The sequence below is a fragment of the Aspergillus chevalieri genome, chromosome 2, assembly GCF_016861735.1.
Source record: "Aspergillus chevalieri M1 DNA, chromosome 2, nearly complete sequence".
Classification (NCBI taxonomy): domain Eukaryota; kingdom Fungi; phylum Ascomycota; class Eurotiomycetes; order Eurotiales; family Aspergillaceae; genus Aspergillus; species Aspergillus chevalieri.
The window spans coordinates 1,860,895-1,879,901 of record NC_057363.1 but is presented as its reverse complement, the minus strand read 5'-3'; the positions used below and the strand labels follow the sequence as shown (position 1 = coordinate 1,879,901).

Sequence of the window (19,007 nt, the reverse complement as noted above, 5' to 3'; positions counted from 1 at the left end):
GTATGTCAGCACGATAAGCCCGCAGACATGTTCATGGAGACTGTACATATCAGTAGAGCACCTGGTTCGATAGAGTGGAGAGAGAAGTTTTATCATGGCTCCGTTTTGTTGCTTTACCTGTGCGTGTCGCTCTTCATTGAAGATACTCGGAAAAATATCAAGATCGCTGATGAGTGGGAACAGTTTCTTGTTAGTACCCAGCCGTGTCGTTGTCTCTGTCTCAACACGAGCGTTGGGCCTATCAACACTTCGAAAATTCTCATCCTCTGTATCTGGGTCTTCCCCTAAACATCTGGGAATGGTGAGGTCTCGAATAGCGCGTCAAAACGCATGGTACCTTGTTGCCTGGCTATTATCAAAAAGCTCATAAGCTCCGTCGATGCGAATCAATGCTCTGAGCTCGATCGCCTCCGCGCTACTCTCCTGCTCGTAGGGGTCAAGGTTGGGGGGACTGCAGTCATCTCCCTAAGCCACCAATTCCAGTCGCCAATTCGACAGTAAAGCCTTGGCATGCTCGACACGACTTTCAAGAAGCATTTGGACCTTTCTCTTTCTCCGCTGTGACTTACTGGATGCGATAAACCGTAAATTTTCATAGCGCGCGAAAAGATCTATGACTCTCTGCAAACTCCTTCTGATAACCACTAGTAGAATGTCTGCAGGTACTCTGAGCATGTCTCGTTCCAGTCTATGTAGTTACAGAAGCTCTGGATCATGGTATTGTCGCCATTTGCTCTTCTCGCGGGAATCTCGCTTAGTGGCCTCATTTCCATCTTGGGATCTGGGTTTTACAGTCACTCATGGTTTCGTCGGCGGTAATCATAGTTATGGTCGACGATACTGGAAGGAATGTTTCTGGGTAAGTTTAAGCTCACATCAAGCTTCCTTATAGGGAGTTTCTCGGCCGTCACTTGTCTTTCTTTTTCCTTGTATCATTGTGACAGATCTGTCAGTTTCTCTCTGAATTGGTGTGGTGTCGATGTTGAGTCGAGACCTGTTAGGCTACTACTTGCGGCCATACATGGTTATGTCATTATGTATATTCCTCTCCGGGATTTCGGTTTGAGGCGGTTTCTCATACAGGGTGAGTGCTACTCCGTAGGCAAGCTACAACGAAGCGCAAATATCATCAAATAATTATCTTATGCCAACAGTGCTCTATATTAGCCGCGAGTAGCATTCATTGACAGTATATCAGGTGGCTATACATCTGCAATAGCCATCCATTAATCGAATATTCAGGCGTCACGGTGCTAATTGATACTGGAATTAATCAAATACGCGGTCTTGTACATATTGACGTTTCCGTTAGTTGGCAGGCAGAGCCACGGTTAGAACGTTTCACGCGCAAGTTACGCCGTTCGTACATCATTGTAGGCTGGACTTGAACAAGGTCGTGTCATCTTCCCCGAGACAAATGGACTCTTTCTCTCGTTGGCAGCGCATGTCTTTCTGACGCCAGTCTGGTATCGTACATGTCAGCAGGATAAGCTGCTCTCAGTGAGAATCATCTATATCGTCGGAATAGTGATAGGCGGAAACATTTTCTTGCCGACGCCTATTGCTGCCATAGCCCTTTCCTCCATACTGTAATCTGTCCCTATTAACGCCCCGAAAGCGCCATCCTGAGGTACAAAGTTGCTCAGGTCTCTGGACAGATCGCGTTGACGGATAGCGTCCCGAAACGCATGAAATTTAAACGAGTTATGATCGAAAAGTTCATGAGCTTCGTCAACACAGACGAGAGCCTTTGGTTTCGCGGCACCAGCTTGCGAGCTAGGAATCTTGCAGTTGTCTTCATTAGACTCCAATTCCAATCTCCATCTCCGCAACAAAATCTGTGCATGATCGACGCGGCTCGAAAGGATGGCCTGGACTTTGGTCCGTTGTTTCTTCACCACCTCTGTATGCCGTAGGCGCGGATACATGTTGAAGAGGCTCATAACTCGGTCTGCAAACTCTTTTTGATAGCCATAGTATGGTCTCTTTGTCTGCAAGTTGTAGAATCCCGCTGGCGTGATGCTTGCAGTTTTGCATGCTTCTATGTCTGCCAGGCTGGTCACGATGTAGCATTCCCAGAATTTCTCAAGTTCCCGTCTAATGCCGTCTTTGGGGAATCTGTCTGCGATTTCAGAGCGTCGTGGGTAGGCGTTTGAGATCTTGTGTGCCAGACTTGCATATGCAACGTAGATGCCATGTTGGACTGCGAGTTGCTGGATCATGAAGCTTTTTCCAGTAACCCCAACAATCGATGCGTATGGAGCGACGTGCTGGTTTGGATCATAGCTGTTATAGTATTGCAGGAGCCTCTCGCACACGAAATCGCTTTGTCGATGTCCATCGGCTGTAAGTCTCTCTTCGATGTGAAATGCGCCCTCAGGAAGCCCGTACTGGACCTTTTCCCTTTGCAACAGCCGGCTCAGCAAGTCGGCATACTTCCAGTCTTGAGTAGGGTGAAGTGAATGGTTGATCCTTTTCAGCTGAATCCAGGTATACATCATATTGTTCTCTATGATGCTCTTCATCGAGCCATATAAAGGCTGTATGAATATCCAGTTTATCTTCTCGTTGCCAAATAACTCAAGCCTGTGGTACACTACTGATAATTCTCCCTGTGCTTTGCGAAGTAGCCAGTCCTGGAATGAAACTCTCCCAGTCGCTGTATCAAAATAGTGGAATCGCTTGAATTCCTCCATGGAATCTTGGTCCAATCCCGTGTAGTTGAGAAAGTCCTCTGGGTTAGAATACCGTCTCCATTGGTTCTTTTCGCTTTCGCTGAGCTCGTTAACTGATTTGATGGTTGATGCGTCCAGCTGCGAGGGTTGGCGGTCGAACACACCGACGATCTCATCGTCGATGGTAACTAAATGGTCGGGTCAGAATTTTATTTGGTACTCAGCTGTCAATTTTAACTCACATCTGACTTTTTTGCAAGGCCTCTCTGAGCTAGGACTCGTCTTTCTTTTACTTTGCATCATGTCTAAAGTCCTTTCTGAGAAATGGAGTGAGAATGATAAGAAGAGACAGCGTAATGGCAGGAGAAAGTTCTGTCTGTAGGCTGCCTAGGCTACCATCTACTCATGCTGTGTTCGTCATATGTTCGTGAGAGGTCTGCCGTCAAAATATCTCGGTAGTATCCATTGCAAAGCATTCCTTTATGACTTGACTGTCGACAAAGCAACCTTATACCAGAGGTACTTTGTGGAATTCCTTCCTGTCAAACGCTGAGGGCTACGAGGCTAGAAAGTTGACGCGGGAAAGGAGATATAGATGCCGCATCCCTGCCTCAGGCAGTTATTCAACTCTTCAAGTTCGCAAGTAGGAATAATATCATTGTTTGCAATCTTTTAATTCTCTCAGGTATCATATCTTTGCTTGAAGATGATTGCGGGGATATGCTATACATTCAGAAAATTTTGTTCAAGATATACGAAAATACATACGAAATCTTCACCAACAGTGATCTTTTTACATTGAATAATTGCAGCGGCATTAACCGATGTGACTCTACACTAACCGAGGCGTCCTGATAGGGAAATTGGAGTAACACGTCTTTCCCCGGATTTCAACCCCAGATTTGACCCCGGATAATCTGGTCTGGGCCCGAAGCGGGGACGAGACGGGTCATTTCCACCATAATCTGGCTGGGCATGTTTGGCGAATCGAGCAATTGCTGATTCCACGGTCCTGGGGGAGTGTGCTATTTTACATCTGGCTGCCATCGTTGTTAATTAAGCCCAATGTCTGCGTCCTTGGCTATCTATATAAATATTCACGCTGTGCTCTCCCCAGCAGGGGACTATGCATTGCACACATTTGAGATCTAGCCAGCTGGTTCCTGCCTCTAATATTTTGAAACGATGGACAAAATACCTAAAGATGCTGACTTTCTTGTGGCAAAGCACGTCTCCACCGAAGAGGTGCAACCTACTGCAAAAGAGCGTCGTTTGGAGCAGCAGACGCTCTTGAGGCTTGACATTCTGCTGATGCCGATGGCCCTGATATTATATTTCCTCGCCTGGCTGAACCGTGCTAATGCTGGCAATGCACGAATTGTAAATTTATTTGTCCCCGTTTTGTCCAGCTATGGATATTGTTACTCATAAGGTATTCTACAGGCCGGAACGGACAAAGATCTCAAGCTATCGGACTATGAGTACAAATGTGGTGGTGGGTATTCCGAACCATTGTCTACACAAGACGGAGTTACTAATACAAAAAGCTATCACGGCTATCTACATACCCTATATCCTCGCCGAACTCCTTTCCAATCTCATCTTGAAGAAAGTCGGGCCTCGAATTCTTCTTCCAACACTATGCACCATGTGGGGGCTCATCACAGTCGTCCAGAGCAAAGTCGCACGCTTTCGGAGGATTTGCTGCCTGCCGTTTCTCCCTAGGACTGTTTGAAGGTGGCCTATTCCCCGGAATCATCCTCTACCTGTCATGATTCTACCGGCGTCATGAGCTACAGGTACACATTGCGCTCTTCTTCTCCGCGGCATCCGTGAGTGGTGCGTTTTCTGGCCTGCTGGCAGCTGCCATCCAGCAGATGGACTGTACCCGGAGCCTTCGGGGCTGGCAATGGATTTTCATTTTGAAGGGCCTATTTACCGTGTCCTTCGGTCTCTTCTTCTTCATGCTCCCGAACGGCCCCAGGACGGCTCTCACTCTCCATCAGGGCATGCCGAGCATTGCATTTCCCGCATGCAACTCGACGCAAACCACTTCGAGACAGAAAAAGTCACCATTAAAAAGGTCGCCTCAGTGCTTCTAGACCTCCACGTTTGGAACCTATGCGCCGTCCTCTTCACCAACAGCGTCTGCCTCTTCGGCCTCGCCTACTTCTCCCCCTCCATCGTGGAAGCCCTCGGCTACAGCAGCACAACAACACAACTCATGACCGTGCCCCCGTACGCCTGCGGGCTCCTCGTGACAATGCTCATCGCCCTCATCGGCGCAGCTCTCCTACTCGTCGGCCGCAGTCTGGCCACGCGCTACGCAGCACTCGTCATCTTCGTAACGGGGATCTACTCCTGCTCGCCGTGCCTGATCAGCTGGGCGCCGAACAACAGCGCGGGATATAACCGCCGCGCCACCGCGATTGCGATGGGGTTTATTTCCACCAGCAGCAGGGGATCCTGAGTACGTAGATCTACCCGAAGAGTTCGGTGCTGTATTATAATCTCGGGGCAAGGTTTAACATTGCGTTGGTGGCTGTTGGCATGGTTCTTATGGTGGGCAGGTTTTGCTTTTGCGGAAGTTGAATAGGTGGAAGGGGACTCGTCGGGCGAGGATTTTGGAGGGGACGGAGGAGTGCTCGTACGAGGAGCAGCTTAGGCGGTTGGGGGATCGCTATCCTGATTACCGGTATACCTATTAACTCATTGTATTAATGACGTCATTTAATCTTTTGTATAGATAGCAGAACGCATGGTATACTAATGAATACATCTTACACATCTTGCAATTCCTTCTACCGCGGTACTAATTCCATCCATGCTTAGATATCCTACAAATGAGGGAGATCGCCTCGCCTCCAATCACTGCAGGCCAAAAGAAACGGCTTGGGAACGAATTATTGAGTCGGCATTTGAAGATTGGAGAGGTCTTTTCGGCAGTGAATTGCCTGTAAGATCCCGTTGAGAGATATATGGTTCTAGAGTATAGTTATGTACACACTTCTAGAAAGGCCATTCTACAATGCAATGTTACAGGCTCATGAAGTATTGAAAAGGGAAGATTCCGCCTGAGTGGGCTACCTCGGAGGCTGCCATCTGGTCATGTTGTGTTCGCCACCTATGTAAATAGTGTGACATATCTTGTGACCGTTCCTAATGGTTCGAACGATGGCAGATTAATTAGAGCAGTTCCGTTCGTACTTTGTGCAATTCCAGTCGTTATAAAGTTGTATACTCGACCGCAGAATAAAATAAAATTCATCAAGACAAAAAAAAAGAAAAAGAAAAAAGAAAGAAAGATAAGCCATGACACCATCGCAAACATCAAAAGTTTGAGAGGAAAAAAAATGACCAGACTGGGGCTCGATCCCAGGACCTTATCGGAACCAGTTGTTGAACTGTTAACGATACGTGATAACCAACTACACCATCCGGCCAACTGTTGAAAATGCGGAACCTTATATGTTTAATGGATTATTACAGGCAAAAAATTTACTAATCTGTTTCTTTCTTTAGCGCGATCATCTGATGAGCATACGAGCCATTCGTTTCGATTTTCCGTTAGAATAACGAAAGTAAAATCCGCGGACTGGTCACCCAGATAATGAAGACAGTTCACAGCCCAGTTAATAGTTAATTTTGGGTTTGTACTACTACTAATACTACAGAGTACTACTGCACTACTATGTCCATCTGGACTGCTCGGCAGCATACTTGGCCGACTGGACCAGAACCTCGCGTGGGGTTGAGGCAAATTGAGAGGCGAGAGGCAACAGGATTACTCTATTGGGATGTCATCCACATGCGCGAGTCGCTGGCCTACACAGCACTGTAATAATAGGGCTTCAAGTAATGCCAACACAAAACCACACAAATAAACAAATACCGGGGAAAAAAAAAAAAAAAAACGGCGGACCAGCAAAACAGAGATATCAAACACGCGCACGTATGCTTATTGGCTCATACCGTTGTCCCGCTCGGGAGAGTCGGAATGAGCCATGGAACGGTTTTCTATGGTGATCCTTTAATCAAACCATATCCAAGGCTGTTTTTATTTACCTTTGACTAAAAGATAGTGTTAACCACACACAACACTAAGAGCAAACAGGTTCTGAGGCAGGACTCCGGAGTACGTGGAGGGTACGTACTTTGGCTCCACAGCGATTTTAGTGAGCGGGTCGCCGGTTGATTGGGCGTGAATGGGCCATCCGGTGGCAGTGGACCGGAGAATATGGAATGTTCGATGTCCATGTACAAAGTACGGAGGACGAGCTGTACAGAGTAGACTTGCTGAATCGTAGAGTTGTCCGCGTATGTAGGGTTGAGTTGTACCTGACAGATATCAGGCACAAGAGATAGATCGCAAAGCTAATGCTGCAGGTGCGTGATTGAGCAGCGGTGTGACCAGTGTCAATACACGTAGAATTTGCAGATGCAGTCACCATGTATCCATGTGTCAATAAAGCAGTGTACATGTAGAGAAGTCTGTATGTTTGCTCTACAGAGTAGATGCCAGTCAATGTGGTCAAACCCCCAATTCTAATACGGACCGATAGTAGCGCTCCGTAGTCCTCCGTATTCCGAATCCCAGCACGTGTGGCTTACGTGGCAGCCATTTCATAGACAGCGTCCGGATTAATGACATGACTATGTGCTCTACTTTCTGTACATACTTTGTGCGTACATACTTGTAGATACAGATCTCAACATGAGAATGCTACTGACACATTCCAACAATCTACACATCCCATCGATCGCTGATCATCCTGTCAGTGAATGTCTCACCGGTGAGCATTGATAGTTCTCTGTATTATGATACATATATACGGTAAGAATGAATCCGTGGATGCATCCGATCGGCTGTATTGTTCCAGGGGTCGAAAGTCCAGGCCCTTGGCAGTAACCAATCAGAGCCTTGCCCTGAGCGGCTACCAGTAAGCTCAGGAACCGTCTGGCCCTCTCAGCCAATGGAAATAGCTCCCGCGACCCGCGGCCCCTGACCCGCCCCTTTTCGGTAATTACGGTCTATTTGGTTCAATTTCGGCGAGCGTTTGGCCGGGGCTGGCGGCTGCCCTTTTATTATGCGCCGTTCTCCCCCCCAGCGCTCATCTTTTCTCTTTTCCTTCTTCACCACCTTCTGCCACTCTCCAGGCTCGCATCCACACTCTTTTTTGTTCGATTTTGGACAGTCGTTCTTTGAGCTCTGCTCTCTGTCATTCTTTATCACCCCACTCTCTTTGATACCTTGCGTGCCTGGGGCATCCTTATCCCCTGCAACAATCCTTGTCTATTACGCACAACAATATAAACCACAATGCAGCTCAAGAACTCCCTCGTCTGGTTTACAGCGTTGACCGCTGCCACCGCCAGCGCGCGTTTGCACGGCCACGAGCGTCGTCATCATCATGACAAGCGTGCGGCAGGTGACATGGTCTATGCCACCATCAACGGCGTCCTCCAATCCTGGGTCAACGAATTCTCTGGTGGCCATGAGGCCACCACTACCTCTTCGGCTACTGAAGAGGCTACTCAGGCTCCTACGACCACCACTGCTTCGGCTGTCGCTTCCGTTTCCGCCATCCCCACCTCCGAATCGTCGTCCTCGTCCTCCGACTGGTTCTCCCACCCCTCCGACGGCCAGTACACCCGTGAAGGCTTTGGCGGCAAGACCTCGTCCAGCGGCGGCGGCGGTACTATCTTCTACGCTGGTAACGTTGGTGACCCATGGGGTAGCAACATCATCGAAGTTACCGAGGAAAAGGCCCCTCAGTACAAGCACGTCGTTCAGTTCAAGGGCAGCAACTCTGACGCCTGGACTGTCGTTTTCTGGAACAAGATCGGCCCCGATGGAAAGCTCACCGGCTGGTACGGCCACTCCGCTCTCAAGTTCACCCTCGAACCCGGTGAGGTCCGCTATGTTGCCTTCGACGATGACACCCAGGGTGGCTGGGCTGCCGCCCAGGGTGAGGATATCCCCAAGGATCAGTTCGGCGGTTGGTCGTCTACATGGGGTGAGATGGACTTCTCGAGCTCTGCGAACAACGGCTGGTCCGGCTGGGATGTTTCTTGTATCCAGGCTCAGGCTGCTAAGCAGGCCGTCCAGGGTATGAAGATCTGCACCCACAACAACCAGAAGTGCTCTACTATCACCGGTAACGCCGCCACCGTGGACAACGCCTACACCGAGGCTCTCAAGGCCGTCAACGGCATTGGTGGTAACGAGCAGTCTGGTGCCGTTCGTCTCGTTGCCGAGCTCGACTTCAACTAACGAGTAAACGCTTGTTTCTTTTGATTTATCTTTAGAGCTGTCTTTGTTTGTCTTTGCTATTTTGCGTCTTTTTCCTTTCTTCTGCAAATTATTCGGATCTCTTTTCGGGAAGGTTGGGGTGTCATGCCGGTGCCGGTCCTTTATGTGGTTTCTTTGTCTGTAAATATCTTTATACCACAGCTTGTATTCATTTTATTTATCTTTCTCTTCCAATTATCTTCCAATTAAGAACGTAATTCTTTATTCTAGTAATTCTGAAATTACCATACACCGGACGTCCTTTTCCAGTCAGCCTGGAGGGAGCATCCGTGCTCCTGTCATAGTTCAATAGCCAACGGCGAAAGCCCTAATCCGGCTAGTCGCATGTCCTTCGTATTGAGATTAATATAACCTCTTGGCTTGAATCTCATCTTTCGGCTAAAGATAGGAAAGGGGAATAGTCTGGATACCGTGCACCCCGTACCAAAGACCGAGACAAGTTAGGGCAATATTGTGTTCTACGTTTACGAGTCCTAGGTCTTCGCAGATCAAGTAGCATACTACTCCATACAAAGTACCTGAATAGTTTGATGGGTGCTATGAGTAGTTATAAATAAGCAGTAGACGCTAGTGAATTTGCCCATTGGTGGTTTTATAATGTTCCAAAAGTGTGTGCCAGGTCGTCTTTGTTTGAAAGAGGTTCGCCTGGTACCCCGTACTATTCTATTTATGCTTTTCATCTTTTGAATTGTAGCGTAAGCATGTAACCTGATTGATCTTGTCTTTATCATGTACGAAGTGCGCCCTTTAGTATGCTCTCGTGTCTAGGCATAGTTTGTTGTTACCAAGCATGCTTTTCAAAGTGTCCTCTCACGTTGCTTTAGCTGGTGGGTCTTGGAGTTCTCCTTAATAGGACATGCCTGCTTCTATTCAGGAATAAAGGTTGAGCGCTCGGTTGACTCGGCTTTGGTAACATAATGAGCAAGAAAAGTAACTTGACCGCTTCCTTGTATCGCCGATGCTGCGGACTTATCGAATAACATGACTATCTTGTCTTTCAGGGCTAGCTGGGCTAAATGGTCGGTGAGCTAACGTTTGTTCAGCCTGTCAAAGTGTGGGCATCTTCATTTCCCTGATTGTCAGACCCGATGACGATATTGTAGTCGAATAGTTGAGGAGCAGCTTTTGATGGTTCAGTGCACATGTTAACCGATTGGATTGGTCGACTTCGGGTTCTGAATCTCGAATCTGATCAACCCATGTTTGGCATATCTGGTCAGATGTAATGCTAGTCTCTGGGATCATATAATAGCGATATAGGTATAGGAGCTTATTGGTGAGAACAGCCCTGACTATTTCAGGGCTGTCTGCATATTTTGGCAAAATGCTCTGGTAGGATTTTTTTTCTTTTTTTTTTAGCTCTCGGGCTACTAACATTTTTACCTCACGGCCAATTTCTGCAGGCAGAGCTTCGAAAGCTCTAGTCATGGAGATTTTTTTTTTTTCTATTTGCTTCGCGTTTGAGTGTGTATTCATGCTTGTCCTTCCGGTGAAAGCGGGCCCGTCTTTGTATTTCTCTCGTGTCATTGAATCGGGGACAAGCTTCGAACGTCGCCTTGGGTTGTACTGAATGAATCGTGTAGTATTTTGTTAGGGCATTTGGGTCATGTAGAAATGATGCTTTGAGGCAGGGTAATTTCGAGGATGGCAATCCATCGTATGAAACTATCATGATAATGGATCGTGGATTTTCCCTCCGCTCGGATTGAGACGATATTATCTTAAACTCTGTTTAGTAGCGAGTTTGAGTATTGAGATGTGTTTTTTTGATGATACTTTCCGGGTCGAAAAGGAAACAAGAGTTTTTCCTCGACGGTATAGCCGTGAAGTGGCTTTCACCAATCCTCTATCTTAGAATAGTGATATGGATTGGTAGGTCTGCGATCCAGAGAATTCTGGGATAAACTTGTGATTTTCGTCAAGAAAACGATGACTGCTCGAGCGACTCCTTTTTGATGCTGAAAGAGTCCTTTAGTAATGTCAGAGCTAATTATAGGGCTTCCTTTTCCGCCTCTCATCTACAGGGACATGGCGGTGGGGTTCTGGCTGATCAGGATCATGTTGCTAGACTGCAGATGGTCAGCATCAAGAGGAAATTGCTGATCAAAATTTCTGTCCTTGAAAAGGAGCTCTTGGAGTATTCCTGCACACTCCTTGGTGGCTCCTTAAAAGCCCATTGCATGATGGTTGTCTGCACTCTCTGACAAATCCCTTGCTTGCTTTTTGTTTACCAAGACCTTGAAACTCATTTTGTGGAAGGCACGCAGTGACACTCTCACGCGTCTTGACATGAAGGATCGGGTTGTTGGTTGCGGAGTAGGCGTGCTAAACAGGCAGCAATCAGCCAGCAAGCGGCTGCTAAGCGGTTCCCATACCACATGCCTTGGCTTTTGCACCACTGCGCGCCTTTAGCTAATAAGTACAGTATGGAGCTCCATGTATGGTTTATGCAAAGTCTCGGGCCCATACATTTGACTGGTGTGGTTTCGGCTCGTTCCATAGCTTTTTGGATAAAAATCCTGCATTTGATTTTGGTGAATTTCTCCAGACGTTGGCTGCTTTCTATACTGGTTTGCATAACTTGAATAGCTTTTGTGCCTTGCTCCACTTTGTCACAAATTTGTGCTTTGCAGAAGAGGCTTATAAGCTCTTATAGAGACCTCAACTGAGTTGATGGTTGGCCAATCACGTGTATGCAAAGATAAACCTTTCGGTTCAGGTTGTCGATACATCCCTTCTCTGGTTTGTGAAAGGTACGTCGTTGGAATCCATTTGTGAACGGACTTGTTAAAAGGATGCTTGCGGAATTCGTAAACTAGGGTGCGTAAATCTCCGTATTCCTCTTCATCAGCACAAAGGTTGGGAGAACATCTCAGTAATCTTCGAGCTGTCGCACTTTCTTGTAGAACTAGTCAAAGAGCTGCGGTGGTGGATGCAGGCGAAGGGAATCTCTCTTGGTAGAAGGCTGACTTAGGTCGAAAGCCTGGTGGTTTAGGTTTCTGGGACATTCGGCACAAGGCCACGGATCAGGCCTCATGTGCTTTTCAAGAAGAACTTAGGCTTCTCAAGCTGTATTTGTAGTATCGTTATCGCTCAAGATGACTGGGGCAGCTTTCTGATTTGGGCGGCATTTGGAAGTCCGTACATCCCTCGCAGTCTGACTTTTTTTCGAAGTATTGGTCGGTTGATCGATTGGCAAGAGAATTGTTACCAGACCATCACTGATGAATATCCCGTTATCCCCTTAATTTTTGTAGATAAAATAGAACCTGCGCGTCAATTTCCCGTCTGAGTATGCGTGCATGCTCTTGGAATTAATCCCTGCACTTTGTGTTGTTTCATGTTCCCCTAGTCAATTTGTATGTACATTTTCTTTGATCTCTTCAAGACGAATCTATAATTGACTTGAGTTGCTTGGTTCTGAGGCGCATTTCGTAACGGCCTCATCCTTTGCTACCTTGTGCATCTTTATGGTCTCTAAAGTCATACCATGCCGTGTCAAATTGGTTCCCAGAAGTCAGATGAGTTGACCAAAAGATTCGCACCTGAGAGTCTGATATAGCTCTCAGATATGCGCTTATGTGGATGAGCGATTAGGCGTCGTCACATTTGTTTTTTTCTTCCTTTTCCAAAGCGCAATATCTCGGTCTTACCACGAAATAGCAGAAGGTACCAGCAATGACACAAGTCTCATATGTGGCGCATAAACGCAGTAACTCGTGTTCCGGATGTTGTATATGAGTGTCAACTCCCCCTTTTCCCACAGGGCAGACGATAGGAGGTATGTCAAATCGGCGAGCATAGGACTCCTTATATGGCGCAAGGTTTCCGCTCCAGGACATTTGACATAAGGATGTGGCTGGAGGCTTATCTGACGCTGCATGCACCTGTCAGAACTTTCCATTTTGAGCCTAGCGCTGTGTGCAGTCCCTTCCGTCTTTATGGTGCACGTTGGTGCCAAGTTTGGGTATGTTCGACAGACTGGACAATGGAACCTAAACAAACCGACTGCTTTCTGTTACCACTGGCCACTGTAGTCAATCGTGGGGGTTTTGATTGATTGTAGCATTGATCTCAGCAAATGAAGTCTGAGTTTATTTGGCTGCATGCACAGCGCTTGTTGTGCTCAGCCAAAAGAACTCGCCTGCGCTAATCCGTTCTGAGGCAATAGGATCCTCATTCTCTTTATTTGAGGAGTGCATGCCATGAGCATATTATTATTATTATTATTCATACACGCATCTGTCAGCCCTATAGGCCGAGTGGCGGCAGGTCCTGCGGGACGGCCGGGTAAGCCGCCGTAGTGGTAATCGCTATGTACATCAACGCCTTTCTACGTACATCCTGATATGTTATTCCGCATGTTGTATGTCCCGTGCTACTGTTTTGTACTGCTGTTCCCATGGCCACGAAGGTCCATGGGCCTGTTGGATACTATCTCGTTTCCTTCCCTACTTCTGCAAGCGTTTAACCTCGGCTGCACTATGCTGCCAGTTGCTTCGTGTCCGTTGTTGTGACTCGGTATGTGGTTGGTAGAGTTTGAAACTGGCCTAGGAGGCCTTGCCATGAGCATATATTATTCCACATCAGCTGCCGACAACGTTTAGCAGTTGCTTGAAATGGCTCTAGCTCAGAACGCGACGTTATCCCGGTCCTCATATCTCGACTTGTCAACTGCCATGGCTCGTAGGAACAAGTAAAAAAAGGACTGGAAAACAAGCCATTATCTTTTGGTAACGCCAACTAGGGGGATTTGGACTGATCGCAAATCATGTCTATCTTGGCGAGAAAGTCAACAAATGCATCTTGCTGCATTTATAGCGCTTGGCCAACACGATCAAACTCTTTCTCGGCGCTCAATTGCCCAGCGACTAGGGCGTATGGCCATGCCAGCCTGATTCCAAACGCCTCTATCACCAGCCACCAGTCATCTTTTCATATATTGGATGGCATCCTTGAAAAGCCCGACCGGGCTATTGCAGATTAATGGAGCTCGTCGAACAAATGCATCTATTGCACAGTTCGGTCCACGCGCTTGCCTGTAGGCTTGAGGATTTCTCTCATGGAGATGCTATTGACCTGGCTAATGCAAAGAGCCAAGGCAATCAGAAGCTTGGGGTTAATAAGGCATTCTATACCGTCTTCAGGGGATCGACAAATACTCCTTTGTCTGCATTGTGAGATCTATGGGAGAGTATGGGTATAAGCAAACTGGTTTTCGGAGGGGGATAGGGTGACTGGCTTCCGATGTTTTTCAAAGCAAATGGCGCTTTGTGTTCTCAGGTGCTGGACACTGAGGGGCCCATTTTGCTGACAAGTAATGGTGAGCTTTATGTCCCTCAATGACATATACACCGGGACTCTACATCCTTTGGATTGTGCGATGTTGCCAACATGGGTTGTGCAGCTTGACTGTAGCGCCATTACCAATGCAAACAGAATCGTTGCGTCCCACCCATTTCCTGGGCTACCTTTAACACAGAATCCATCGTTTCCTTGACAACGAATACGACCCCATTCCCGAGAATGCCAGATCCGCTTGGGCAACTCTCCTTAGCCAGACAATCAAGGTGGTTTGAGATCATGCCCAGCTTCCGTCTGCCATGACTCAGAGATATCCCCGTGTCTGCGATTCAATAGACGCACCAGGAAGAAAATGGGTCCTTTGGATTTCCCTGATTGATGCGACACCTTTGCTCTTCAGAGTTGACACAAGAATCGACCAACACGCTTTGGGGGCTAGTGTGATCCAGGCGCCTATATCTTCAGGGAAGCCGAGTTCCTTGCGTTTATACATCAAACCACTTCTTGAGAAGCCCGACTGAAGCTTCAATGGTTGTGAGGCGTGTTTGTGCCGGTAAGACGCTGTCTATGCAGACTGGACGATGGCTCATCATGAAAGTGTTAGCGAGTAGTGCATACGCATCCATAGACCAAGATTTTTGTCTTCAATTGGTGGCTATATGCCATATCGATGCTATAGGATGATCTGCCTAAGGGACGATGGATGGGACTGTGATTTGGTCCGAGTAGATCCCAGTCAGACGAAGGGTCACGGAGTAGGTGAATTGAGCTGGTACCCAAGCTACGCTACTCTCATTCACTGCTTCTCCAAGAGACTAAAATTTAGGTCCTATCCTGAAGGATCTAGGTTCGGCATCTTCGGAGCATAGTCTACACCGTTATTTCTTGGTAGCGAGACCATATCATCCTGCTTTCAATGCCCTTTGTATTCCATGATACCCGACTTAGACCTTCGAAATTGGATAACGAAGCACACACGGATCATTTGAATATCAGTAGTATTGATTAAGTATTGTAGTACCAGAGATAGTAGTCCAGTATCGTACATCGCACCCATCCCAGCCCAGATAATTAGCGTTCCAAAGGAACCACAGCAGAGTCCACTGACAAAAGAAAACACCAAGCATAGTCACATGAGCAATTAGCAGCGACCAGCACAACAAAATCCCGAGTCCGACTCCGAGTCAACACCGAAAAGAAACGCAGGAAACGCCTTGCAACACAAAGGGCAAAAGCAGTAATGATACAAAATGCAATGTTTGCCGTGTTTGTCCTGTTTGTCCCAGCAAGGGGTCGGTCAGGTGACAGGGGGGTATCATCCACTATCGCCAAAAGGGAATAGATCGGGATGATAGACCGGAGGACGCAAACACGGCAGAAAGTTTGGAAATGCAGAGAACACCGGGAATGAGAAGAACACCGTGGACAAAGGGAAAAGCAAACAGAACAAACACCACCGGTACAAATACAATAGCGCCGTCATTAGGTATTAAAATAAAGCGTGTGTAGGGAAAAGACAAGACGAAGAGTCCAAGTCCGGGTCCAAGCGGAAGCGGGAAAAATAATGCAGCATAATAATCCAGGGCAAGCTCGATGAAAGTTTGGAGTTGGAAGTTTGGCGATGCGCGTGTGAACGATCAGGAGATGGCGGTGACTGGCTTGCTCAATAATCGACAATTGGGGCCCGGGATGAAGATGGAAAGTCGAGAAATGTCGATTGCTGGGTCGAGAACTATGAGCTTAAGCTCATTCGTCGATCGTCGCCTCGCCTCACTTTTGGTCGAAGCCGCGCGGATATCACGATAGAGTGCGTTCCCTCCGTTTATCATCCCGTGTCATCATCCAGCAGCCGCAATTAATGTCGTATAGGTCGAGTATGGAGTAGATAGATCCCGGCCGGCGGGAGTCGCTGCTGGATGAATTGGATCGGACTGGATTGCGCTGGAGAGTTTACTTCCAGCGCTGCTTGTCCCAGTCCGAGGGTCTTGTCTCGTCATAAGTCTGGCCACCTTGGTGGATGACAACGGGAGCTTTACGACCACCATTGGGACCTGAAAGTAGGATTAGTATTGGACACACATCAAGTAAAGAGAAGTGAGCGTACCCTGCATGACGACGACTTGGTCTGTACTGCCATTGCTGGCGAGGGTGGTGTTGGAGTCGTTGTTGGGCTTGGTAGGCATGATGTATTAAGTATAAGATGTAGTGGTAGTGGTGTAGTAGTGGAGTATACTAGAATATAGCAGAGTAGTGGTAGTAGAGCTTGTGTTGTGTAGAGAGAGCTGGAGTGATTGAGTGAGATCAAGACGGGAGATGAGACGCCTTTTGTATCTGGCCGGGACAGTAGTGAATAGAAATAGAATAACACCTAAACAGGCAAACTCTCAGGCCCAAACAAAGCCGCATACGAGTACACCATAGTGGATTAGCCTATCCCAAACTCAGGGACGTCACTCCATGATCCATCGGAGTATGTCTCCATACTCTCTTAGTGTCCTTCTGCAAAGACGATCATGGCTGTATTCGTAATACCGTATTGCTGCCAGGGGTCACCACCCTCCTGGAAACGAGGCAGCCAATCAGGGCCCGTTTTTTGTTACGACTGGTATGCCAGTTACCGACTGGATCTCCAGGCACTCATTTCTTCTTTCAGGCGTCACCTGCTTCTTTTTTAATTGACGATTGAGAGCGAATTCACTGCCACTTGTGCCGCTCCCCTGGAATTGCAGCCTGGTATAGCATACTTATCCGCACTTTGACTGGTGCTCTGGCATGATTCATTCAGGCTGCCTTGGATGCAGCCTTACCCTATCCTACCCAAGAATGATACATACAAAACAAACATATATGGCGCAGCAATGAGGCTGTTGCCCTGATTGCCCCCATTGCCCCCGTTGCCCCCGTATAATTACTGTGATCTATGGCTTATGACGATATACAATATTCTAGAAGGCGGGACTGAGGCTGGTGTCTCGCTTTCGTCATGTCTTGCCCCAGTACAGAGTACTACTAGTAGTACATCATCCTCTCCTATACTACGCCGTACTATTGCTACGTACTATTATCGGACCGGTCCATATTCCATCCCTTTGGTAACTTACATACAAAAATACCACAGTGAGTCTCCAATAACATGCCGTGCCCCTGTAATACCATTACATTACACGTCCGGCTATTTTTAAAATTGGCTGGAATCATCCCATTTCAGTGTGTTATGATTATGTGTACAACTCTCTTTGTACATACTCTGCTCCGTGCCGACGGAATACCCCATAGTTACTCCCTATCGAATATTCCGTAAGTCGTACTTTGTCCCAATTCCATCATGAGATCCATACATGAAGCAGCAAAGCACAGAGACAGGTCGAGACTACCGCCCAAAGTGGATTTGTCCAAATCATACCTGTCGCATTCCGTGTTTCAATTGGGATAGCTTCATTTCCTGTAACCTGTAACTATTGTCTATCTAATATTCCTCATACATAGTACCGTACGTTTGCCGGGCTAAGCATAACGGTGCACGGCATACGGTGTGCAGTCAGCAGTACACCTAGGTACGGCATCCTGTCTGTACCGTAGATCGTACCAATCCCTATCAGGGAATACTCATACTTGGACCCCCGTACTCCGTGGCTAGCTAACCCCGGAATCCGCGGAGTCCACCCATAGATAGACACTTACGAATCCTCCACGCCGCCAATACTATCACCAATAACCAGACGGAACACTCCTCCGGCCACCGTGCGACTCTACCCCGTACTAACGATGCATGGCACAACTAAAAAAGAAGTCCAAATAACACTCGTACTAAGCCGATCGAGCATGCCCGGATCCCTGATCCACAAAGCCAGAAAGACAATTGGCAGCAGCAAGCAAGCAAGCAGCAACAGCCGCCAAAAGTCCCCCTGGCGGCCTGGCTTTTGGTACTAATTGGCGGTCAAGTGACAAAGTACTGGCGGTGAATGCCGCAGTCCCGCGTGATTTGCGGGGTTAGGCTAATGTAGTTATTGAGGAGAGGATGCAGGAAAGGGCTGATTGATAGTGGGTTTAATAGATTGGTATTGGTATTGGTGTTTGTAAGGATGTGTGTATGTTCTAGAATGTGGGTGATCGTGGTGCATATGGGGTGCAGACGGTACACCGTATGGAGGGGGGATTATGGAGTACTCCGTTCTCCGTACGGAGTAGTACATGGAATCTAGCCTTGTGGGACAGAAGGGAAAGATAACGGTGCGATTATAATATCAAATCATAATGGGTTATTCATAGCTTTGTGGATTTGTCTGTTTATACTAAGACGGCTTCATCTATGTTGAACAAGGGGTCCAGAATGTACACAGTCTACAGCCTATAGGGAGTGAAATATTCAATAACGTGCCCACTGGCGGGAAAGATTCAAATTTATAGCGAATGAAGACATTCCGTGTTAGAGATCAGTCCCGTAGTGTCAAATCGTTAGCGGATACAGCGATGCACTGTACTTCGTAGATGCTATTACTTTGTTGTCGATGATGCCAGACAACTTGGAGGGTGATCTAGAAAGCTGCAGTGAAGCAGTACTTCGTTATGTCTCGGGATATAGACGGTGGCACGACAATGTAGCAATACCAGGGAATAGTCTTAGCGTCGTTTCAAGTGGCTCCCGTACTATATGTATTCTGCCATAACGCAAGTTGTACTTGTGCCTCCACTTTTTCACCCGCCGCTTTCGCTGT

General features: G+C 47.4%; 4 protein-coding genes and 1 non-coding gene across 5 annotated transcripts; 2 read left to right on the top strand and 3 right to left on the bottom strand.

The window, feature by feature from the left end:
- Positions 1–1,511: 1,511 nt before the first annotated feature.
- ACHE_20654S (uncharacterized protein) lies at positions 1,512–2,978 on the bottom strand (the record flags this gene model as incomplete). Its single annotated transcript, XM_043284981.1, has 2 exons — positions 1,512–2,863; positions 2,918–2,978. The coding sequence occupies 2 exons, from the start codon at positions 2,976–2,978 to the stop codon at positions 1,512–1,514; spliced, it is 1,413 nt and encodes a 470-aa protein (XP_043133718.1).
- A 1,606-nt stretch (positions 2,979–4,584) lies between these two features.
- On the top strand, positions 4,585–5,145 carry ACHE_20653A (uncharacterized protein; the record flags this gene model as incomplete). Its single annotated transcript, XM_043284980.1, has 1 exon — positions 4,585–5,145. The coding sequence occupies one exon, from the start codon at positions 4,585–4,587 to the stop codon at positions 5,143–5,145; it is 561 nt and encodes a 186-aa protein (XP_043133717.1).
- An 884-nt stretch (positions 5,146–6,029) lies between these two features.
- On the bottom strand, positions 6,030–6,118 carry ACHE_t20017S. Its single transcript has one exon. It is a non-coding gene; the product is annotated as a tRNA-Val (tRNA).
- Positions 6,119–7,995: 1,877 nt separating this feature from the next.
- aspf4 (allergen Asp F4) lies at positions 7,996–8,949 on the top strand (the record flags this gene model as incomplete). The annotated part of the gene is made up of 1 exon (XM_043284979.1): positions 7,996–8,949. One exon carries the CDS (start codon positions 7,996–7,998, stop codon positions 8,947–8,949), a length of 954 nt encoding a protein of 317 aa, XP_043133716.1.
- A 7,293-nt stretch (positions 8,950–16,242) lies between these two features.
- ACHE_20651S (uncharacterized protein) lies at positions 16,243–16,475 on the bottom strand (the record flags this gene model as incomplete). Its single annotated transcript, XM_043284978.1, has 2 exons — positions 16,243–16,343; positions 16,397–16,475. The coding sequence occupies 2 exons, from the start codon at positions 16,473–16,475 to the stop codon at positions 16,243–16,245; spliced, it is 180 nt and encodes a 59-aa protein (XP_043133715.1).
- Between the last annotated feature and the right edge of the window lie 2,532 nt (positions 16,476–19,007).